Source organism: Hylobates moloch, unplaced genomic scaffold (genome assembly GCF_009828535.3).
Source record: "Hylobates moloch isolate HMO894 unplaced genomic scaffold, HMol_V3 SCAFFOLD_1, whole genome shotgun sequence".
In the NCBI taxonomy this organism is placed as follows: domain Eukaryota; kingdom Metazoa; phylum Chordata; class Mammalia; order Primates; family Hylobatidae; genus Hylobates; species Hylobates moloch.
The window spans coordinates 99614366-99638110 of NW_026652276.1; the positions used below are offsets into that span (position 1 = coordinate 99614366).

Sequence of the window (23745 nt, forward strand, 5' to 3'; positions counted from 1 at the left end):
ATTGTCTAGGCCCACCTCCTGGGGGACAGGTGCCAAGGGAGGTGAAAAGCCGGCAGAAAATGAGCCAGTCACAGAGGCTCTGAGGCCTCTGCTAGGAGCCAGGGCTCAGGCACTGATGGTGACAGCACAGAAGCCACACATGGGGTCCAATACATTACCATTTATTTGCAGAATAAACATGGACTCAAACACTGAAACATGGAGTTTGTGAAGGATGTGGGTGGCAGAGGTCACGAGATGAGCACCCCCCCACCTTGTTTTTTTTTAAATTTGGTTTAAGAAATTGATACTGAAAACTCAACAGAACCCAGGCCCATGAAGTCTCACATCCTACTCAAGCACCCCCAGTCCCCTGCCCTGCACCCTGTCAGCATCCAGCTTTGTCCATTTCTGAGACCAGATGCCCCCACCCCTCCCCACTTCCAACTTCCTTCAAACCCCTTCTCCAGCTGCAACTCTAAACTCCTCATTTTCTCTGTTGGGGCTGATCACCAGCCCCAGCCTTAGAGGGCTGGAGACTATACCCTCTAAGGAAACCACACTCCCTCCTAAATAAATACCCCCAGGCCCCCCTCCCATTACCAAATGAAAAAATAAATATTGTGAACACCCACCCACCTCTGATGAAAATCTCCTGGATTTGGGGCCCCAGCCATTCACCTGCAAAGTCCCTTCTCTACCCTCTCTGCAGCCCCCTTCGACTCCTCCCCAGGCCCAGCTGAGGGGGGAGGAGGGGAAAGGGCCATGAACCCTTCTGATGCTAGGGCACCCCTCCCCCGTTATCGAGGTCCAAGCAGGGCCAGGGCTGCGAGGGAGAGAATGAGGATGGTTTGGGTGTGAAAACCAATAGATGCCCCCCCACTCCTGCTCCGGCCCTGGTTGTAGCGGGCACTGCCACCTCCTCCTTTGCCCCCAGAACCATCCCTTCTAGGAGGGTACGGAGGCCGAGGAGGCCGGGCTGGGGGAGCCACAGCCCCAGCCATCCAGTCATCTGCATACTGCTGTCCCCCTCCAGAGCCGCTGGCGTCCTCATCTGCAAGGAAGAAGAGGGACAGAGCAGGATGGGAGGGAGAAGCAGAGGGAGACAGAGGGAGGAAAAGAAATTGAGATAAAAACAGAGAGAGGCAGGGGAGGGAGACACAGGTGGATGCCGGGTTGGGGAAGGGAGAAAGACCATGAGTGACAGGAAGGCAGGGAGAGAAGGAAGGAGAGAGATCCGACAGCAGACATGGGGGGAGAGATCATGATGGGAGACAGTGAGACAGAGAGAAAAAAGGCAGATGGGGAGAGAGGATAACAGGAAAAAACAGAAAAATCAGAAGTACACAGAAGCAGAGAGCAGCCGGGAAGAGGGGTGGGGGAAGAGTGACAAAGAGAGACACAGACAGACAGAAGGAGGGAAGAAAACAATGAGTGTCTGTGCCTTGCTTCTCTGTTTGGCAAACTCCACCCTGCAGAGCCAGCTCAATGTCACCCACCAACCTAGCTTCCCAGCCTCCCCAAAGTTGCCCCCTCCCCCATTTTCCCACTGCTCTTTGCCCATTATAAGGGGCTTCCCACTGTTCTATAAGAATGTTTTCGTGTCTCCCCTACTGGCCCGAAAGGATAGAGACCCCCTCATTGATCTGTTACCCCCAGTCTTTGAGGTCAACGCTCAATAAATGCTCGTTGAATGAATTAGTGAATGAATGAATGAACACTAAGAGCGGAGGTACGGGCGGGAACTACCGGGAGAGGGGAGAGGCTTAAGGGCAGTGGGCGGGGCTCAGGCTCAGGGATGCCGGGGTCTCACCCGCGTCCTGACCGTCCAGGTCGTGTCCCAGTGCGGCCGCTTTCATTCTGGCCGTGGCCGCCCGGAGCTGTAGCCGACGCCGCCGTGTCGGGACATCAGGGCCCGAGGCGTCCACCTTGAGCTCGGGGTTGTTGACCTGCTCGGCCGCGGAGCCCCCAACCACTGGCGGCAAGTACCTGGAAGCAGAGCAGCCCCGAAGCTCCCGCTAGCGCGCGCGGCCCCGCCCCTCCCGGCCACGGCCCCCCCCCCCGCTGCCCCCCCCCCCCCCCCCCCCCCCGGCGCCCCCGAGGCTCACCGGCCCCGCCCCGCTCCAGTCCAGCAGGCCGCCGCCTCCAGCGAGGCGTCCGCTGCCATGCGAGAGTCTCCGCACACCGTCAGGGACAGCCGGGCCCAGAAGCCCCGCATCCGGGCCAGACGCTCGCGGAGCTCCCACACCTGGGCGGGCGAGAGGGGGCGAGGCGAGCTGGAGCGCGACCCCCACACCCATCCCCGGCCCCGGCCCCCCCCCGCCCCCAACTCTTGGTCATCCCACGCACCAGCCGGTGCAGGTTGGTGCCCGCGGCCGTCGTGGGCCGCTCCTCCTCGGTCACCATCGACCACAGCCGGCCCGCCTCTTCCCGGGGCGGCGGGGCTCGACGGTTGCGGGCAGGCACCGGGTGAGGGGGGCCGCACTCCTGAAACACCTGCGGCACGGGGAAGAGACCTCACACAGTCACCCTGGGGGGAAACCACACTGCTCCCCACTCTGACCCCACAGTCTCTTCCCAGATCCCCTATACTGTCGCTCTGACACCCACACCGTCCCCGCCCCGGGCCTCACCTCCACCCTTCTCTCTCCCCTGTACCTGGGCGGACACCTTCGCACTATTTTCCTGCAGGTACATCAAACCCTCCGAGATCTTCACCCCAATGGATTCAGCCGCCAGCTCAAAGGAAAAGGGGCCCTGGAGCTTATCAGCCAGGATCAGGAGACCATCTTAAGGGAGGGAGAGAAAGAGAAAGGATGGGATGAGTGGTAATACTGAACTAGGATGTTCCCGAAAATCCTCACTTGGGCCTTAGAGAAGCAGCAAAGTGTTTGGGGGAAACTCACATGAGCTCCCTCTCATGTTTCCCCCCAGTCTGGCTTTAGAGTCCCTCTCCATTTCATCCCCAGCCTTACTCAGGACCCTCCTCCATCCCAGACTTTTTTAAAATTTAAATTTAAATTTTAGGATTTTAGGATTTTTTTTTTTTTGAGACGTTGTCTCACTGTCGCCCAGGCTAGATGGAGTGCAGTGGCTCGATCTCGGGTCATTGCAACCTCTGCCTCCTGGGTTCAAGCGATTCTTCTGCCTCAGCCTCTGGAGTAGCTGGGACTAGGTAATTTTTGTATATAAAATATATATTATATTTTTTTTTTTTTTTTCTGGTACAGATGGGGTTTCACCATATTGGCCAAGCTGGTCTTGAACTCCTGACTTTGTCCTTGTGATCCACCTGCCTCGGCCTCCAAAAGTGCTAGGATTACAAGCGTGAGCCACCGTGCCTGGCCAATTTTAGGATTTTTTAAAGACAGGGTCTTACTCTCTCGCCCAGGCTGGAGTATAATGGCACCATCATAGCTTACTGCAGCCTCTAACTCCTGGGATCAAGGGAGCCTCCTGCCTCAGCCTCTGGAGTAACTGGGACAACAGGCACGTGTGCCACCATGCCTAATAATTTCTTTCTTTCTTTCTTTGGTAGAGATAGGGTCTAGCTACGTTGCCCAGGCTGGCCTCCAACTCCTGGCCTCAAGTGATCCTCCTGCCTCAGCCTCAGGAGTAACTGGGACTATAGGCGCGAGTGCTACCATGCCTGGCTAATTTCCTTCTTTCTTTTCTCTTTCTTTCCTTCTTTCTTTCTCTTTTTCTTTCTCTCTGTCTCTCTTTCTCTGTCTCTCTCTCTCTCTCTTTCTCTCTTTCTTTCTTGAGATGACGTCTAGCTATGTTGCCCCAGCTGGGCTCCAACTCCTGGCCTCAAGTGATCCTCCTGCCTCAGCCTCTCAAAGTGCTGTGATTACAGGTGTAAGCCACCATGCCTGGCTCCAGGCTTTCTTGAATCCCCTCACCCAGATAGTTGCCCCAGTCAGGCTCCAGTCCCCTGCTGCTGAGACAGCCACGAACCACGTTGAGGCAGAAGCCCTGGCAGGGCATAAGTGAGGGGACCCCCCGGCACAGGGGACAGCCGATGAGACGCATCAGAGCCTGGCTGCAGCCTTCAGACACCGGCACCTGGGGGCAGAGAGTGGGGCTGTGTCCTCCACAAACATTATAGCTGCTCTCAGCCCGGCTTGGTGCTGGGCACAGACAGAAATCACATACCCCACCCCATGCCTAGGGTTGGTGACCCCATGTGGCAGCAGGTGAGATTGTCACAGATCTGAGGAGGGAGGTTCCAGGTTGCTGACTCTGATTCGTGGGAGGGGTGGAACTAGAGAGGCAGTTAGGGGTGGAGAGAAGATTCAAGGACAAGAGTGAGCCTATCACAGCTGGGGAGGGAGGAGGCGGTCAGGAGGCAGAAGGTGAGGCTGGGAGGTCAGGTAGAGGATGGGCAGTGAGAGAGGCCAAGCCAGGCATCTGGCCTTCAGTAGCAGGGAAGTGGAGTCATTGAGGGATCCTGGGGGGTTGGGCAGGGGCAGTATCCAATCTCCAACTGCTATGGAGATGAGCAGGCCCTTGGGGACTGAGGAGGGTATGGGTCCACAGAGGGCAAGAGGGGGTCAGAGATCATGGATCGTGGACCAGTGGAGGTTTCACTCCAGCCCCCTCCTTCCTAATTCATCCTGGGACACCAGGGCCTGGAGGCAGACAGAGCCCCAGGCCTGTCCTGCTGGCTGGTGGCTGTTTCTTCCTTGTGGGGTCTCTCTCATTTCCACCTCTCCCTCCCTGGGCCCTGCCCATACTCAGGCCCCCTCTAACCTTAAGCGCTTCGCTGACCACATTTCTTCCAGTCTCCAGGCCCTGCACAAAGGCTCGGGCAGCCACCAGGGTCCGGGTTATCTGGGAGAAGACAAAGAAGGTGAGAAAAACCACAAGGTTGTTATGGGTCAGTCAAGACTGGAGCCAAGAGACTGCATCAAGAGCAGTGAGGGTTGGGTTTGTGGGGTTCTCTCAAAGTGGGTCGAGTGTTGGGTGGTACAGAGAGGCAGGTTCAAGAGCCCCACAGGAATTATAGTCTTAAAGAAAAACAAAGGAAGGCTTGGGAAGAGATGGAGGGATTATGCTGTACAGGGCTTAGAGAGAGAGAAATTGTATATCCGAACTAACACTGAACTTGAAGCCAGAAGACTTGGGTGTGAGCCACGGCTCTGCCACTTACTGGCTGAAAAGCTTAACCTCTGGGAGCCTCAGTTTTCTCATCTGTAAAATAAGGGCATGACTGTCTACCTCACAGGGTTATGATGACAACTAAATGTGATACTATGAAAGAAAATGCCTTTTGCTTATTGAATGCATAATTCCTGTTTAGTTGAACCAGAGGAAGTCAAGGTGTTAGGATTAGGGAGGGGTTGACACAAAGGTGGCTGGAGGTTAAGGGCAGGTGAGTGTTTGTGTGAAACTAGGGCACAGAATGGGAGGTGGCAGGGGCGGGGGCATCCGCTTCAAGAAGACCAAGGGGCACTGGGTCGGGCAGTGGTGAGTAAAGCTCAGGATAGGGATCACCAGGTCAGAAATGGCTTCAATGCAGGATGGGGGATCACCAGGTCAGAGGTGACTGAAGCACGCCAGTTTGGAGGTGAGTGGTGCACAGTTCAGGGGTCACTAGGTCAGAAGTGGTTGAAGCTCAGGCCTCAGGATCCCTCACCTGCAGGCGGAGGCGGCGGGGTGAGTCCCCGAAGGGCTGCAGAGAGCCATCGGTAGATGAGGCCAAGCGTGAGAGGCAGAGCAGGTAGTCAGGGGGGAAGCTGTACTGTGGGTGCAGCAGCGGGAACACTCTCTCCAGGAGCTGTGCCCAGAAATCCGCCAGGGTGTCATCCAACCCCTCACCAGATTCCCCATAGAAGTCTCGCAGCCGAGAGAACAGGCCATTGAATATGAGGGCGTGCTGGGCATACAGGCGGCCGTAGGAGTGGGAGAAGAGCTGGGTCAGAGAGTGCTGTGCTACTGAGAGCATCTCCAGAAAAAACTCTGCAGCAAATGCAGGGAACAGGTGGAAGGCAGGTGAGGCCAGAGAATGGGGAGAAAAGTGAACAGGCAGAGGCAGGAGGGGATGGGAGAGAAGAGAAAAGACAAGTGAATCAGAAACGGAGTAATTCTCAGAGATGGGGCAGACAGGGAATGAGGGACGGCAGGGCCCTGGAGACAGAGTCTGGGGAGTGGGTGGGCTGGGAGGGGATGGAGTCTTCACAGATGCAGTAAGGAGTGGGGACAGGAGCCTTGCTGGGGTCCTAAGCACCAAGAGGAGCTATGAAGCTGAGTTTGGGGACCGCAGGTGCTCACCATCAAATTTTCTGTGCCTGGCAGCCAGCGTGTGAACAAGAAAGGAGCCGCTGTCCTCCACCAGGCCTCGGAAGGTGGCCTCAGTCTCCCTGATCAGCCTCTGCTCTGTCTCACTGGAACAGCAGGTGTACTCCTGGGGACAGACCCGGAGGTGCTCACCTGGACAGAGGAGACGTGAAGGAATGGTGGGAAGTGATATCCTAAAATCCCTTCCATTTCCTGCCTATCTCGGGGACTATGCCTTCTCTTCTACCTGCCTGGTCTCTTTTCTATTGTCTGCACCCTCTTCCCCACCTGACCCTATATCCTCCACCTTATTGTCTCCTCACCCATCCCAAGTTCACTCCCATTAGCCACGGGATCATCTATTTAACAGCTGCCCTGAGGGCCAAGTCAGTGGTCAGAGTGTCCTCAAGTGACCCTCCCCAACGTCCATACCCCAGACCTCGAGGGACTTGGAGAACAGCTTCTAGGGGATGAAGAATGGGGCTTGGAAGGGTGGGGTTACTTGGTGAGCAATAAAGTATTCTCATAGAAGGGGCTAATAGAAACAGCGAGGAGAACATGGCTGTGAAGAAAGAAACACATAGGGGGATGTTAATTAGGAGGGGATTCCTGGGGTGAAGATGGAGTAAGAGCGCTATTCTGTGCATAGGAGGGTTATTGTGACCCCGGTAAGGAAGTTACAGGAGGAGAACAGACATTACTGTGGGATGAAAAGATTAGTATAACGGTCACTCTGAAAGGGAAGAGTTATTGTGAGATGAGGAGGCCCCGCCCCCGCCCCCGCCCCCACCCCCAATTCTCTAGTCTTCCTCTTTCTCCTCACCTGAGATCAGGGCGGGAGGGATTAGGTTTAAGCTATATCCCCGGGCCCCCAGCACCTGCCGGGTCTCTGCACAACTCCGGGTGACCTTTGCCTCGCTCCCGGGTCCGGGACCAGGACCGGGACACAGAGGCAGCAGCAGAAGCAGGAGAGGTCGCAGCGCGGACATAGCTGCAGCCACCCCAGGACGGCAAAGTGGGTCCTAAGGAGGAAGGAAGAGCCTCCCAAACTCGGGAATCCGGTACTTGGCCGCGGGACCGCTCCGCGGGCCAGAGAAAGAGCGCTACCCCGGAAAACTGAATACCGAGCACGATAGCTGGACCAGGCGGCATCTGCAGAGACAATGGGAGCGAGGAGCCGGACAGGGGGCGGGACCCGAGGCGGGGCCCCGCCAATAATGGCTCGGAGCCGGCTTCAGGGGCGGGGGCAAGGAAGAAATTAAGCCAATGTAGCGCGGAAGCTCGGCAGGGGGGCGGGACCCGGCCGGCACTGAGGAGGTTGGTGAAATAGGGGCGTGGTCTCCCTCGGGGGCGTGGCGATCCGGCTCAAAAGGCGGGGCCTGGGTGGAACCCAGCCTATGGCAATTGAGAAGCCAGATTAAAGGGGTTACTACCAGTCTGGTCCAAAACCCGCCCAATGGAGTAGGAGATTGAGGGTAGCCGGGGTGGGGCCTGGGTGGGGGCGGGGCTAAAGAGGGCCGCCCGCGTGCCCAAGCCCACGTGATAGGGCAGCACGCCTGAGAGCTTGAGGCCACACGAGGCTGTGGAGCGGCGTGACTCAAACGTGGCGCGACTCAAACGTGGCGCGCATCAACTCACACACTTCCAAGCCTCGCGATAGCTACTGGCCCTGGGCGAGCCGTTGGGATTGCGCTTGCGCACAGCGTGTCTTGTGCCTTCCCGCGCTTTTCTGGAATCTTTCGCCCCCGGAAGGGCAGCGGCGGGCGCTTGTGTGGAAGGTGGGGTGGCCAGAGACACCCGAGGGACCTGAGGTGGGGACCTTCCCTGAACCCTGCTCGGCCGGAAGTCACTCTTCCAGGCTCTGACAGTGAGGTTTCTCCTTGACCCAAGAATACGTCCTCTCGCGACCCTCCCGGCCCTGACACTAGGAGCCTTCCCGGGCCGTGCCCCCAATGGCCTCCGCCACAGAGCCCAAGAATCCTCTCTCCAGGCCTCCATAGACTGAGAGTCCACTCTCTTAAGCGCTTGGAAGGGTCTTTATCCTGAAGCCGCTTACCCCAGAGGCAGTCGTAGATATTTTTACCTTCTGGAAAAATAGGAAACGCGCACCTGCCTTTACTCCTTTTGCATTTCCAGCCTTATTCTCATGGCGCCTCCACCCCCAAATCCTTAAGAGCCTTCCGTTCCATTCCAGGTGGAATCAGGTGCTGGTCCTCTAGAAACGAAAGCCTGGGGTCTTCTTGTATTTTTTTTCTTATTTCTTTATTTTATTTTTTTATTTCATTTTTAAAAACCTGTAAGTTTCCTTGCAGAGGGCAGTTTATACTTCCGAAGCCTCCTGAGAGGGGTGCGTCTGAAGCTGCCCTGCTGTGTGCTTTGCTTGGCTTTTTTTTTTTTATTTTTTTTATTTTTTTTAGAGACAGGGCCTTGCTATGTAGCCCAGGCTGGTTTTGAACTCCTGGACCCAAGCGATGCTCCTGCTTTGCCTTCCCAAAGTACTAGGATTATAGGCGGGAGCAGTGTGCACCACGCCTCGGCTTTTGGAGAGCAATTCCAAACCCACTGCCCAGTTTCTGGGGCCTTGGTGTCTGTAATCCCTTGGTGCTTTAGGTCCACTCTTTGCCTTATTTTATTTAGTTGTCATTACTTTTTTTTTTGAGACAGAGTCTTGCTCCGTTGCCCAGGCTAGAGTGCAGTGGTGCAGTCTTAGTTCACTGCAGCCTCGACCTCCTGGGCTCAGGCGATCGCTCCGCTTCATTCTGCCGAGTAGCTGGGACTACAGGTACACCACCACGCCCGGCTAGTTTTTTTTTGTTTTTGTTTGGTTTTTTCGTAGAGACAGGATCTTGCTATGTTGCCCAGGCTGATTTTGAACTTGTGGGGTCAGGCAGTCCTCCTGCTTCAGCTGCTCAAAGTGCTGGGATTCCAGGTTTGAGCCACCCCGGGCACCTTGCCCTTTTTTTTTTTTTTTTTTTTTTTTTAAACCTATGAGTTAAATTCCCTTGCAGCAGGCAGTTTACACTTCTGAAGCCTCTAGAGAGGGCTGTGTCTGAAGCTGCCCTGGTGTGTGCCTTGCTTGGATTTTTTTTTTTTTTTTTTGGATGTGTCTCATGTTGCCAAGGCTGGTCTCAAACTGCTGGGCTCAAGCAGTCGTCCTGCCTCAGCCTCCTGTGTAGCTGGGACCACAGGTGCGTGCAACAACACCTAGCTAGTTTTTCCTTATTTTTTGTAGAGATGGGGTCTTGCTATGTTGCCCAGGTTGGTCTTGAATTACTGGGCCCAAGCAGTCCTCCCTCCTCAGCTGCCTGAAGTTCTGGGATTACAAGTGTTATCTACTGCACCCAGTGTGCATTTTTTTTTTTTTTTTTAAAGAAAAAACCTGAGTTAAATTTCCTTGCAGTAGGCAGTTTGCACTTCCACAGCCTCTAGAGAGAGATGTGTCTGAGGCTACCCTGGTGTGTGTGACTTCCTCAGCTTTTGGAGAGCAACTCCAACCTGCTGGCCAGTTTCTGGGCTGTTGTTGTCCTTAATCCCTTGATGCCTTAGGTCAGCTCTTTGTCTTATTTATTTATTTATTTTGAGATGGAGTTCACTCTTGTTGCCCAAGCTGGGGCGCAGTGGCATGATCTCAGCTCACTGCAGCCTCCACCTTCCAGGTTGAAGCGATTCTCCTGCCTCAGCCTCCCAAGTAGCTGGTATTACAGGCATATGCCACCACACCCAGATAATTTTGTATTTTTAGTAGAAATGGGGTTTCTCCATGTTGGTCAGGCTGGTCTCGAACCCCCGACCTCAGGTGATCTGCCTGCCTCGGCCTCCGAAAGTGCTGGGATTACAGGCATGAGTCACTGCGCCCAGCCATTTGTGTTATTTATTATTACTTTTTTTGGGTGGGGAGGGGACAGGGTCTTCTTCTGTCACCCAGGCTGGATGGAGTACAGTGGTGCAATCATAGCTCACTGCAGCCTTGAACTCCTGGACTCAAGCAGTCCTCCCACCTCAGCCTCCTGAATAGCTGAATACCGGCATGCTCTACCACACCTGGCTAATTATTGTTATTTTTATTATTATTATTATTATTATTATTATTATTTTTTAGAAATGGGGTCTTGCTGTATTGCCCAGGCTGGTCTTGACCTCCTGGGCTCAAGCCGTCCTCCTGCCTTGGCCTCCCAAAGTGCTGGGATTATAGGCAGGAGCCACAGTGCCCAGCCTTTGTCTTAGTTTTTGGTCCCCCTCACCTGACCCCAGAATTCTAGAACCATTCCCTTGGAAAGAAAGGGACTGGTCAGGGCTGAGGATGGAGAAGTGCTGTGGTAGGAGCCCTTTCCTCTCTTTCTTCCCCAGCTGGATCGCCAAACCTACCCTGCGGTCCTCATCTTCCCGGCCCCATAGCTCCTCCTCTCCAACCATGTCTTCCCCACTGCAAAGAGCTGTGGGAGATACCAAGAGGGCCTTGTCTGCATCTTCTGGTTCGTCTGCCAGTCTACCCTTTGATGACAGGGACTCAAACCATACCTCAGAGGGGTAAGTAGATGTTGCATTGTGTGGCCACTTCCTGTGTCCGTGGCAGCCTTCCCCCTCTCGTTTTCCCACATTGATGATAATATGTGTGGGACTGTGTGAAAACACCAGAAGTGCTATACTCGTTCAGCACAGTGACACCCTCCCTCCAGCTCCAGGTGATTTTTTTGGCGGTCCTAGGTGTTGTAGACATCACAATAGTAGTACATCCTGTTTTTTTTTTTTTTTGAGACGGAGTCTCGCCTTGTCGCCGAGGCTGGAGTGCAGTGGCGCGATCTCGGCTCACTGCAACCTCCGCCTCCCGGGTTCAAGCATGTCCTGTTTTCAATCCATCATCCATCTTGTCTAAACCTCTCTTAAACACATTTCTGTGTTCAGCATGTACCAACTCTGGTGGGGGCTGAGAGCTGGCAGATGGGGGAGTACAGAGTTCTTTGTTGCCTGGTAAATTGTATATACTTTTTAGCTGGTGTCCCCTATTTCTTCTGCTTGGGGATTTTGTAAATAGGTCTGTGTATCCTTATTTATTACCATATATGAGTTTATTCTGTGTAGGTTATAATAATATATCTTGGTTTTTTATCTTTCCAGAAGGAAAAAAGCGAATTTCATACAGATCTGCTTTATCCCCTGGCTGTTTTAATTGGCTTTCTCTGAATCATTTCTGTTTCTGTCAGTGCTACTGTGGGGGACCAGATTATATCAAAGTTATAAACTTGAATTGATAAGACCAGGTTTATGTTTCAAGGGGGTGAAATTTAACTCTAGGTACATATTACTCTCCTGTTTATGGATGAATGATAGATGACTTCCTGAGCCATGATTATTTTTCTCTACAAAGAGCAGTGATCTCTCTACCTGCTAAGTGAGTATCATTTGATTCTCTTATTCGGAGAGAATACTAGGAAGGGTTGTCCTTCCCCTGCCTCATTTCCTCATTCTTCGTCTCCATTGCTTTCACGTGAAAGTTTTCCTTTAAGGCTTTGTCCCGGCCGGGTGTGGTGGCTTATGCCTATAATCCCAACACTTTGGGAGGCCGAGGCGGGTGGATCACCTGAGGTCAGGAGTTTGAGACCAGCCTGGCCAACACGGTGAAACACCTGTAATCCCAGCTACTCGGGAGGCTGAGGTAGGAGAATCGCTTGAACCTGGGAGGCAGAGGTTGCAGTGAGCTGAGATCATGCCATTGCACTCTAGCCTGGGTGACAAGAGTGAAACTCTGTCTCAAAAAAAAAAAAAAAAAAGAGTTTGTCCTTCCTACTAACAATAAGCTCATTTTTTCTTAAAATCTGAATATGTTTTTCTCGTGGAGATGGGGTGTGGTGAGAGACAGAGAAACCATAATTCATTAGCCTTTTATATGGAGGGAATAGGGTGGTTATATTTAAAGAGAACCATACTTTCTCACAGGAATAGTGACTCTTTGTTAGCTGATGAAGGCAGTGACTTTGAAGACAGCTTCAATCGCAATGTGAAGAAGAGAGCAGCAAAACGACCACCGAAAACAACGCCGGTGAGTCAGCCAGTTTTCTTTTGTTTTTGAATCTTGTGGGGGAAGCAGCCCACCTACTCGGGAGGCTGAGGCAGGAGAATGGCGTGAACCCAGGGGACAGAGCTTGCAGTGAGCTGAGATTGCGCCACTGCACTCCAGCCTGGGCGACAGAGCGAGACTCCGTCTCAAAAAAAAAAAAAAAAAGAAAACCTAAAAGAGGTTCAGGTGATACGGTTCATAAAAGGACAAGACTTACAAAGTATTAAGGGACAGAAATAGGAAGAAGAGAAATTTTGAAGATAAAAGAAGAGAAAAGGACGTTAGGATATAGAGATACAGGAAGGGGACTCAAGGACTTTTTTTTTTTTTTTAAGGGAAAAAAGTTAATAAACTTCATAACAGTATAAAAATCAATTATTTCAGGACTGAGTCTAACTCAGACTCTGCTGTGGAATTGGCAGCTTGAGCCTACTTTTGTGATAATGATGAAACCAAGTGTTAATGTCACTGTTACCTTTTTTGTTTTTTTTCATATTTCTGTTCTTTTTATACATATTAGGTGGCAAAACATCCAAAGAAAGGGTCCCAAGTGGTACATCGTCATAGCCGGAAACAGTCGGAGCCACCAGCCAATGATCTTTTCAATGCTGTGAAAGCCGCCAAAAGTGACATGCAGGTAAAGCAGTGTCTTACCTCTGTTGATACCATCTCACTTTTTGTAAGGTGGTAAGGACAAGTGTCTACAAACTTGATTTGATGTGAACATTTTAGTGAGTGTAACATATCAAGAAAGATAAGATTATGGGATGAATCCTTGGAGTGATAGAAGGGTAACCTTGAATGAGAGAGCATGTTCTTTTTTTTTTTTTTTTGAGACAGAGTCTCTTTCTGTCGCCCAGGCTGGAGTGCAGTGGCACAGTCTCGGCTCACTGCAGCCTCTGCCTCCTGGGTTCAAGCGATTCTTGTGCCTCAGCCTCCCAAGTAGCTGGGATTACAGGCGTGCGCCACCACACCCAGCTAATTTTTGTATTTTTAGTAGAGATGGGGCTTTGCCATGTTGGCCAGGCTGGTCTCCAACTCCTGACCTCAGGTGATCCGCCCACCTCGGCCTCGCAAAGTGCTAGGATTACAGGCGTGAGTCACCGCGCCTGGCTTGGAGAGAGCGTGTTCTTTTCTTAAAGGTATCACAGGAGTGATTATGCCTTAATTGATTGGTAGAGCAGATGAGAAGAGGCATTGCATGACACAGGAAGGAAGCTTGGATGTGGTGGCACCTTGTTCACCCATGTTATTTTTTAGCTCCATCTTGACAATTATACTTAAATTTTTTCCCTCTGTTTCTTTTTTTATAATTTTATTGAAGTTCTAATACCCGAAAGTGTACAAAGCTTATATGTAGTTTAAAAAATAAAAATGAAATGATCACTCAGATCTCTAGCCCCAGCTCAAGAATGAAACATTAATAGTGTCATAGAGATCCTTTGTGTACCTCCTTTCTACCCCATCTCACAGTCCCCTTATTACCCATAGGTAAACACTAGAGTGAATTTTGTGTTAATCTTTCTCATCTTTCATTATAGTATTACCACTATGAATGTGTTCTTTAATTATGTAAATGAATCCATTATTCAGGCTTCTGTGATTTAATTATTTCAGTTAACATTGTTTGAGATTTATCCACATTAATGTGTAATTTTATAGTTTCTGGGAAAATATTTAAAATTTTCAAACATACAGAATTTTGCTAGTTATATTTTCGTTATTTGATTTCTAACTTCATTGTGTTGTAGTCAGGGAATGTGGTGTTTGAAATTTATGTAGGGGCCGGGCACAGTGGCTCACACCTGTGATCCCAGCACTTGGGGAGGCTGAGGCGGGCAGATAACTCGAGGCCAGGAGTTCGAGACCAGCCTGGCCAACATGGTGAAACCCCCATCTCTACTAAAAATACAAAAATTAGCTGCGTGTGGTGGCGTTTGTCTGTAATCCCAGCCACTTTGGAGGCTGAGGCATGAGAATTGCTTGAACCCGGGAGGCGGAGGTTGCAGTGAGCTGAGATTGTGCCATGGCACTCCAGCCTGGATGACAGAGTGAGACTCTGTCTCAAAAAAAAAAAAAAGAAAGAAATTTATGGAGACTTAGCCTTATGGCCTAGTATTGAGTTGGTACATTCGTTTTATCTTTTCTGTTTCTTTTTCCTCCTTTGCTTGCTTTCCTTTGGATTTCTTATTTTCCACAAGGACCTGAGCAGATTTTAATTCCAGTTGTCTTTTCCACCTTATATGCAGTTGTACAGCGTGTTAGTTTTTTTTTTTTTTTTTTTGAGACGGACTCTTGCTCTGTCGCTAGGCTGGAGTGCAGTGACGCGATCTTGGCTCACTGCAACCTCCGCCTCCCAGGTTCACACAATTCTCCTGCCTCAGCCTCCCAAGTAGCTGGGATTACAGGTGCATGCCACCACGCCCAACTAATTTTTGTATTTTTAGCAGAGACGGGGTTTCACCGTGTTGGCCGGGATGGTCTCGATCTTTTGACCTTGTGATCCGCCCGCCTCGGCCTTCCAAAGTGTTGGGATTACAGGTGTGAGCCACCACGCCAGGCCTTTTATTTCTTTTTTTAGCCCATTCTCCCTGTCTTTTATTTTTAAACTTTTATTAAACATGGTCATTTTATAATCTATGATAGATTATTATCTAAAGTCTTTGTGAATATAATTCTGTCAGTGCCTTGTTTCTTTATATGTTTTACTAGGTTTTATTGTGAGCCACTTGTTTTCCCTGGAGCTCTTATGTGCCAGAATTCTTTGGGGCGTAGGCCAAATCTGGGTTTTTAAGAGAGGAACCTGCTTTTGCTTTGACAGTTGTCTGGGGACACTCCAGAATCACTTTTTCTTTTTTTTTTTTGAGACAGGGTCTCATTCTTTCTAGGCTGGAGTGCAGTGGTGCTATCACGGCTCCCTGCTGGTTTGACCTCCCTCAGTGGTGAGGTGGTGATCTTCCCACCTCAGTCTCTTTCATAGCTGGGACTATAGGCATGCGCCACCATGCCTGACTATTCTGGTTTTGGTAGACCAGCCTGGGCAACATGAGTTTCACTTTACTTGGGTTACGGCTCCCAGCCTGAATCACTTTTAATTATCTGAATGATTATTCTGGGCTGGGTGTGGTGGCTCATGCCTGTAATCCCAGCACTTTGGGAGGCTAAGGTGGATCTCACTTGAGGTCAGGAGTTCGAGACCAGCCTGGCCAATATGGTGAAACCCTGTCTCTACTAAAAATACAAAAATTAGCTATTAACCAGGTGTGGTGGCACACACCTGTAATCCCAGCTACTTGTGAGGCTGAAGCAGGAGAATTGCTTGAACCTGGGAGGTGGAGGTTGTAGTGAGCCGAGATCACGCCATTGCACTCCAGCTTGGGCTACAGAGTGAGACTCCATCTCAAAAAAAACAAAAAAAAAGGAAAAGAAAAAAAGATTATTCTGATCATGTATGTGGTGTGAATCTTGATCGCAAATCCAGATCTGAGGGCTCACTATGGTTATGAATTCTCAAGGAAGAATTATTTTTTTTCCCTCCGCTGCACCCTCAGGTCATAACAAGCTAGTTTTCTTGCTGTCGCCATCTGCCCTGTAGGTTTAGTGTTCAATCTCACTTCCTTGAGGATGTGACTCTTTGCAGGACCCAGCTTTATTTAGGTGCCTCCTCTTGGACTACTCGTCTTGGAAAAAGCTTAGGCTCTACCTCCTGTGCTCTGCACTCCATGCAGCCATCTGGATACAAAGTCGGGGTCCCCAGGGATTAATGAAACCTTTAGGGCAAAAGTCAGTTTGCTTACCTCCCAGGGTTGCTACTTACACCTCATTTTTGGCCTATATGAAATTTTACCTTTCATTCCAGTTCACCAGTACATTGTGAAAGATGTTTTAAATGTTTTACAGAAGTTTAGATGGTTCAACTGGGAAGATCATGTAGGATTTCTGTGCTGTCATATTGCCAGAAATAGAAGTCATCTACATTTTTTTTCCCTAGTCTTTGGTAGATGAGTGGCTGGATAGCTACAAGCAAGACCAGGATGCAGGATTTCTGGAGCTTGTTAACTTTTTCATCCAATCTTGCGGATGTAAAGGTGAGGAAACTGCTTCCCCTTTCTAATTCCCAGCCTTTTGTTCCTGTGTTATGAAATTATTCTCCATTTAGATAAGTAGGATTAGACATTTCCTAAATAAAGGAAGATGGTAAAGCATTAGAAAAATTTTACTTATTTAGGCCGGGCACTGTGACTCACGCCTGTAATCCCAGCACTTTGGGAAGCTGAGGCAGGCGGATCACTTGAGGTCAGGAGTTTAAAACCAGCCTGGGAAACATGGTGAAACCCCTTCTAAAATACAAAAAATTTATCTGGATATGGTGGCTCATGCCTGTAGAATTGCTTGAACCCAGGAGGTGGAGGTTATAGTGAGCCGGGATAGTGCCACTGCGCTCCAGCCTGGGCGACAGAGCCAGACTGTCTTCAAAAAAAAAAAAAGAAAAGTTTCACTTCTTTAACTAAATTTTTTATTGATAAATACGGGAAGTGATCCAGTAGGGAACCATGTTGGTTTAGAGGCAAGACACTTTAGGGAAAAAGAAGTAATCATGCTTATGTTATGGCACAAATTTGAAGACACCCTTTAGTCTTTCTAGATGCAATAATCTTATTCTTTGTTTCCCAGCTACTTTGCCCATATTTCTCCTCTGTAGCTGTGGTACCCCCAGAACTCTTATTGCCATGGCTTAGTTGATTGGGACAGATGGTCTCAGTCAGGTTGTATTATATAAGAAATCAGCATCTGGCTTAGTTTTATTGCTCTCTCTTTTTTTTTTTTTTCCTTTTTTTTTTTTTTTTTGAGACAGAGTCTCACTCTATTGCCCAGGCTAGAGTGCAGTGGCACGATCTTGGCTCACTGCAACCTCTACATCCTGGGTTTAAGCGATTCTCGTGCCTCAGCCTCCCAAGTAGCTGGGATTACAGGCGTCTGCCACCATACATGGCTAATTTTTGTATTTTTAGTAGAGATGGGGTTTCACCAGGCTGATCTTGAACTCCTGACCTCAGGCGATCCCCCTGCCTCAACTTCCCAAAGTGTTGGTATTACAGGCGTGAGCCATTGCACCTGGCCTGTTTTTTTTTTGTTGTTGTTGTTGTTGTTTTTTGTCGTCGTTGTCGTCGTTTTTTGGCACAGTTTTTCACTGCTTGATTCCTTTTTTTTTTCTTTTTTTAAAAGAAATCCTGCCTCAGGTTTATTTGTATAAATAGTGCAAGGGGACACCAGTCTTTCTGTCCTCACGCTGGCAGACAGAGATCTCTACTCTAAAGCCTTCGTACAGGCCTGGGTACTTTTGGGAGCCTGAGCTGGAACTGAAGGTGGAGCTGCAGCCTGGGCCTTCATTTGATCCTTGGCCTTTGGCTGGCACAGCCTGAGCCCCTTGGCATTGTGGGCACAAGCATGCTTCTCAAGCTTGGGGTGGGCAGTGTAGGCAAGTGGGCTTAACCTCCTTGGGCTTTACGAGGGACTTGATAGCCTCAGCATGTGCACTCATGGCCCTGGCATTGTTGCCCTGCATCGGCTTCTTTTTTTTTTTTTTTCTTTTTTTTGAGACAGAGTCTCACTTGTTGCCCAGGCTGGAGTGCAGTAGTGCGATCTCAGCTCACTGCAACCTCCGCCTCCCGGGTTCAAGCGATTCTTCTGCCTCAGCCTCCCGAGTAGCTGGGATTACAGGCACCCACCACTACGCCCAGCTCATTTTTTGCATTTTTAGTAGAGACGGGGTTTCACCATGTTGGCCAGGCTAGTCTCAAATTCCTGACCTTGTGATTCGCCCGCCTTGGCCTCCCAAAGTGCTGGAATTACAGGCATGACCGACTGCGCCCGGCCGGCCTGCATCTTCTTTAGGCTGTTCTTGTTGTGCTTCTTGGCAAAGCACATATTCCTCAGGAACTTGGGGTCCATCCGCTTAAGAGATTTGTATGTTTGTGATTGGGGTTTCTTGATGCCATTTCTGTGCAATTTTCAGCCTGGTTGTGTGAGGTGTGGTTCTTGGATTTGGTCATGTCTACACCATAACCTGTGGCTCCCTTCCTTTGGGTTTTTAGAGAGATCGCCTTATAGCAGATACGTAGTTGGATGTTGGCAGACTGTTGACAGGGGTCTTCTGATTCCCCACCTAAGCTCTTTGCAGAATATTTCCTTGCTCATCTTCAGGTATATCTGTAAATGATCACAGCATCCTGTTATTTTCCTTGTAAGCACCTCATATCCTTCATTCTTTAGGCACTGTGACCCCTGAGATGTTCAAGAAGATGTCCAACTCAGAGATCATCCAGCACCTAACAGAGCAGTTTAATGAGGTGGAAGAAGACGACCAGGATCCTCTTACCCCTCTTATTTCAAAACACAATGCCTATTATCCCCTTCTTTTTGATTCTGTGAAATAGGGTAGCTTTTAGAAGGAGGAATTCAGTCTCTTGGGGGTAAAAGAGATCTGAATATGCCTCTCAAATTGGGGAGAATACCAGGAAATGAGGTATAACAGATATTTTTACTAGACTATTGGGTTTTGACATCCAAGCCCCTATGACTTCATGGACCTGGTAATAACTTTCCCATCCTTTTCATACATCCTTTTGTAGGACTCAGGGGACTACCCTCTGATAGCTCCAGGTCCATCCTGGAAGAAGTTCCAGGGCAGCTTCTGTGAATTTGTGAGGACATTGGTCTGTCAGTGCCAGTACAGCCTCCTCTATGATGCCTTCCCTATGGACAACCTCATCTCCCTGCTCACTGGCCTTTCAGACTCCCAAGTCCGTGCCTTCCGTCATACTAGCACCCTGGCTGGTGAGCATTCATTTTTACTCTGGACATTCTCCTGGGGATTTATAGGGCTTTCCTCCGTTCTCTGATTCAGGGTCGTCTTTCCTACCTGCATCTTGGCTCTTCACTTCAAGGCCATGCCTCTTTTATCCTAAACTTCAATCCAGTTTCTCACTAGTGGAGTTTTGAGAAGGGGTAGATCACAGCAACAATTTTCAGGCTTAATATTTTTGTCAGAGCTCACCACTAGGGGTATGCTGATGGTTAAAAGAAGACCACAAGAGTTAGAGGGAAACAATCCATTCCAGGACAGGCAGTCTTTAGGATTTTAGGGTCACCCTGCTCTGGCTTCTCATTTTCATTGCCCTTCTTTGCTTCTGTTTTTTCCTTCTACTCATCCTCTCTCCTCTGACCTAAATAATGATTTCTTTATCTCTTTTTCCTTACTCAAAGCTATGAAACTGATGACCTCCCTGGTAAAAGTTGCCCTCCAACTGAGTCTGCACCAAGATAACAATCAGCGTCAGTATGAGGCTGAAAGAAACAAGGGGCCAGGGCAGAGGGCACCTGAGCGGCTGGAGAGCCTGTTGGAGAAACGCAAAGAGGTGAGGAGTGTTCCCTGCTTCCTCCTTCCCTTTTTCCCAACTTGCACCCACTTCTGCCACAGACCCCCTTATCAGGCCCTAGGCAGTCTTTCGAGATCATGAATAATGGAGTCTGGCAATAGTTTCATAGACCCATCCTGTAAGGGGTCATTGCATGCTCATCTTGTTTCTGGGTTGTGGGCTCAACAAATAATGTGTAATTTAGAGTTCTCTCTAATTCCACTTTTGCTCATTTTTTTTTTTTTTTTTTTTGTCAGCACTCATCGTCAGGAGTGTTTAAGTGCTGTACCTGACTGTCATGCAGGGAATTAAGTTTTGACCTACTTGTCAAGTGTGCAGTGTGCAAGTGACTGCAGGAGTACTAAAAGCCAACCATTGACAAGGGAGGCCAAATTTTCAAGGAATGGAAAGAAAACAGGCCTCCCAGTGAACTCCTGGCTTTAAATTCTGTTCCATTTAGTCACTAGCTCCATAGCCTTATGTAACCTCTCTTCAGTTTTCTTTTCTTTAAAAAAAAGGAATAATCTCACCTTTTTGTGAAGAATAAATGAGATGAGTAAATTGCCTCACTTGGCTCATAGTAGATACTTGTTTGTTTCCTTTTAAACTTAAAGATGACCACTGAGGGGCATAAGCCATAGCAAAATCTTTTACACTGATGAAATCTTTAATCAGCTGGGTCTGTCATAAGAGTGACACTACTGATGTTTTCTCCTCACTCTCTGTTAGTGTCTAAGACCCCTCCTATGAGGTTGGCAGGACTCACCATATCATTTGGCTGTTTCTCTAGCCCTCACAAAAGATCTCTTCCATTCTATTTTTTTTTTTTTTTTTTTGAGACAGAGTCTCGCTGTGTCGCCCAGGCTGGAGTGCAGTGGCGCAATCTCAGCTCACTGCAAGCTCCGCCTCCCGAGTTCACGCCATTCTCCTGCCTCAGCCTCTCCGAGTAGCTGGGACTACAGGCGCCCGCCACCACGCCCGGCTAATTTTTTGTATTTTTAGTAGAGATGGGGTTTCACCGTGGTCTCGATCTCCTGACCGCCTCGGCCTCCCAAAGTGCTAGGATTACAAGCGTGAGCCACCGCGCCCGGCCAAGATCTCTTCCATTCTAAATCACTAGAGAAGGAAACTTTCCACTTCCCTCATTCTCTTTTGTTATTTTTCATTATCAGGTTGATCTTAAAAGCTTATGAGTATTAATCTATCCCGGGTCTTAAATTATGTACACTAGTGCGAATCTTTCTTTTTTCTTTTTCTTTTTTGGCTTCTCTGTGCTCTTGCTTAATCAATTATCATTATAATGCCCCCATTTTATCCTAAATTTCTTCCTCCCTACTATTTTCTTCTCTCCACTTATAAATGTATATAGGCTCTTGAATCTTTATTTCACTCTGCTCCTTTGTGAGTTACTCTTTTTTCCATCCTTCCTTTTAGGGTAGTATTTCCTTACTTCCTTAATGTCCAACTAACTGAATCCTTTTTGCTACCTAGCTTATTTCCCCATTTTTCTTTGAAACTGTTCTTTCTAAACCAATGACTTCCTAATTCCTAAAGCCAGTAGCCTTTTCTCAGTCTCCCTTTCCCAAATATTTTACATATTTGCTTCACCTATTTTTGCTATTTTAGTGTAAAATATGGACATATAGGTACTTCAGCCCTAAAGACTTAAGTATGTCCTGTCGGAAATGATATGTTGTTCTGACGTAATTGAAGAGGTGGGGTCTGTTTTAAAGAATGTTCCCTTTCTCCTTATAATTCTGTTTCTTTGGTATCTATTGTTCACGTAATCCAGGATTTTTCAACAATGGCACTATGGACTTTGCGGGGCTGTCCTGCCGTGGTGGGATGTTTAGCAGCATCTCTGGCTTTTATCTACTAGATAGATACCAGTAGTACCCTGCTCCCCCACCAAGTTGTGGCAGCCAAAAAAATCTTTAGACACTGCTAAATCTCCCCTGGGGAACAGAATTAGCCTCAGTTGAGAACCGCTGATCTAATTCCTTTCTTCTCATTTTTGCTAGTTCCACTTCTATTAAACTGCAACTTACTAAAAATTTGTTTTCCAAATTGTTAGAAACATATACGGGCATCATACCTCGAAGATATTGCAGGTTCAATTCTAGACCACCACAATAAAGTGAATATTGAAGTACAGTGAGTCACACAATCAAAAAATCAAAATTTTTATTTCTCAGTGCATATGAAAGTTATATTTACACTGTAGTCTGTTAAGTATGCAAGACTATTGTCTAAAAAGTAGTGTATGTACCTTAATTTAAAAATATTTTATTGCTAGGTCGGGCGCGGTGGCTCACGCCTGTAATCCCAGCACTTTGGGAGGCCGAGGCGGGCGGATCACGAGGTCAGGAGATCGAGACCATCCTGGTTAACACGGTGAAACCCCGTCTCTACTAAAAATACAAAAAATTAGCCGGGCGCAGTGGCAGGCGCCTGTAGTCCCAGCTACTCGGGAGGCTGAGGCAGGAGAATGGCGTGAACCCGGGAGGCGGAGCTTGCAGTGAGCCGAGATTGCGCCACTGCACTCCGGGCTGGGCGAAAGAGCGAGACCCCGTCTCAAAAAAAAAAAAAAAAAAAATATTTTATTGCTAAAAAATGCTAATGACAATCTGAACCTTTAGCGAGTTAAATCTTTTTGTTGGTGGAGGGTCTTGCTTCCGTGTTGATGGCTGCTGACTGATCAGGGTAGTGGTTGCTGAAGGTTAGGGTGGCTGTAGCAATTTCTTGAAATAAGACAACAGTGAAGTTTGCTGCATCTACTGACTCTTCCTTTTACAAAAGATTTCTCTGTAACATGAAATGCTGTTTGATGACCTTTTACCCACAATAGAAATTCTTTCAAAAGGAGAATTCTCTCAAGCCCTGGTGCTGCTTTATCAGCTAAGTTTAGGTAATAGTCTGAATCATTTGTTGTCATTTCAACGATATTCACAACCTCTTCACCAGGAATAGATTCTATTTCAGGAAACCACTTTTCTTGCTCATTCATGAGAAGCAATTCCTTATTTGTTTAAGGTCATGAAATTGCAGCAATTCAGCCACATCTTCAGTCTCTACTTCTAGTTCTCTTGCTATTTCCACTGCATCTGTAGTTACTTCCTCTACTGAAGTCTTAAACCTCTCAAAGTCATCCATGAGGGTTAGAATCAACTTAAATCTTGTTAATGTTGATATTTTGACCTCCTCCCATGAACCACAAATGTTCTTTATGGCATTTAAAATGGTGAATCCCGGCCAGGCACAGTGGCTCACACCTGTAATCCCAGCACTTTGGGCGGCTGAGGCAGGTGGATCACGTGAGGTCAGGAGTTTGAAACCAGCCTGGTCAACATGGCAAAAACCCATCTCTACTAAAAATGCAAAAATTAGCTAGGTGTGGTAGTGCATGCTTGTAATCCCAGCTACTCAGGAGGCTGAAGCAGGAGAATTGCTTGAACCCAGGAGGCAGAGGTTGCAGTGAGCCAAGATCGCGCCACTGCACTCTAGCCTGTGCTATGGAGCAAGACTCCGTCTTAAAAATAAATAAAATAAAATAAAATAAATAAAAAATAAAATAAAATAAAATAAATAAAATAAAATAAAATAAAATAAAATAAAAAATAAAATAAAATAAAATAAATAAAATAAATAAAATAAAATAAAATAAAATTAAAATAAAATAAAATAAAATAAAATAAATAAAATAGTGAATCCTTCCCGGACGGGGGGTTGGGTTTTTCTGGTTTTGTTTTGAAGACAGGGTCTTACTCTGTTGCCTAGACCGGAATGTACAGGTGTAGTCATGGCTCACCGCAGCCTCAACCTCTTGTGCTTGAGTGATGTTCCTGCCTTATCCTCCCAAGTATCTGGGACTACAGATTGCATACCACACCTGGCTAGTTTTTGTTTTGTTTCTGTAGAGACAGGGTCTCACTATGTTGCCCAAGCTAGTCTTGAACTCCTGGGCTTAATCAGCCCTCCCACCTCAGCCTCCCAAAAAGTTAGGATTGTAGGCAT

The 23745-nt window shown here is 48.4% G+C and overlaps 2 protein-coding genes across 18 annotated transcripts in view; one reads left to right on the top strand and one right to left on the bottom strand.

Annotated features, from left to right (window-relative positions):
* Positions 1 to 145: 145 nt before the first annotated feature.
* Positions 146 to 7752, bottom strand: GPC2 (glypican 2). Its single transcript, XM_032756044.2, has 10 exons — positions 7082 to 7752; positions 6253 to 6411; positions 5618 to 5940; positions 4732 to 4812; positions 3882 to 4044; positions 2638 to 2768; positions 2329 to 2475; positions 2088 to 2227; positions 1793 to 1968; positions 146 to 1033 (listed from the first exon to the last, which is right to left on the bottom strand). The coding sequence occupies exons 1-10, from the start codon at positions 7245 to 7247 to the stop codon at positions 780 to 782; spliced, it is 1740 nt and encodes a 579-aa protein (XP_032611935.1). The 5' UTR covers positions 7248 to 7752; the 3' UTR covers positions 146 to 779.
* A 161-nt stretch (positions 7753 to 7913) lies between these two features.
* STAG3 (STAG3 cohesin complex component) overlaps positions 7914 to 23745 on the top strand; it is a 45117-nt gene continuing 29285 nt past the window's right edge. For 11 of the 17 annotated variants that reach the window (XR_009214669.1, XR_009214681.1, XR_009214676.1 and 8 more), the window contains exons 1-8: positions 7914 to 8069; positions 10606 to 10785; positions 12193 to 12295; positions 12834 to 12950; positions 16305 to 16401; positions 18587 to 18663; positions 18946 to 19150; positions 19580 to 19731. Coding sequence is in view for 8 of the 17 variants with exons in the window: in XM_058443390.1 (XP_058299373.1) it covers positions 10670 to 10785; positions 12193 to 12295; positions 12834 to 12950; positions 16305 to 16401; positions 18587 to 18663; positions 18946 to 19150; positions 19580 to 19731 (867 nt within the window). In the remaining 9 variants the exon portion in view is untranslated. Of the gene's footprint in view, positions 8070 to 8105; positions 8126 to 8250; positions 8463 to 9332; positions 9447 to 9685; positions 9805 to 10605; positions 10786 to 12192; positions 12296 to 12833; positions 12951 to 16304; positions 16402 to 18586; positions 18664 to 18945; positions 19151 to 19579; positions 19732 to 23745 lie in introns of those variants that run through there. The other 6 variants (XR_009214673.1, XM_032756046.2, XR_009214671.1 and 3 more) reach the window with 6 other exon arrangements.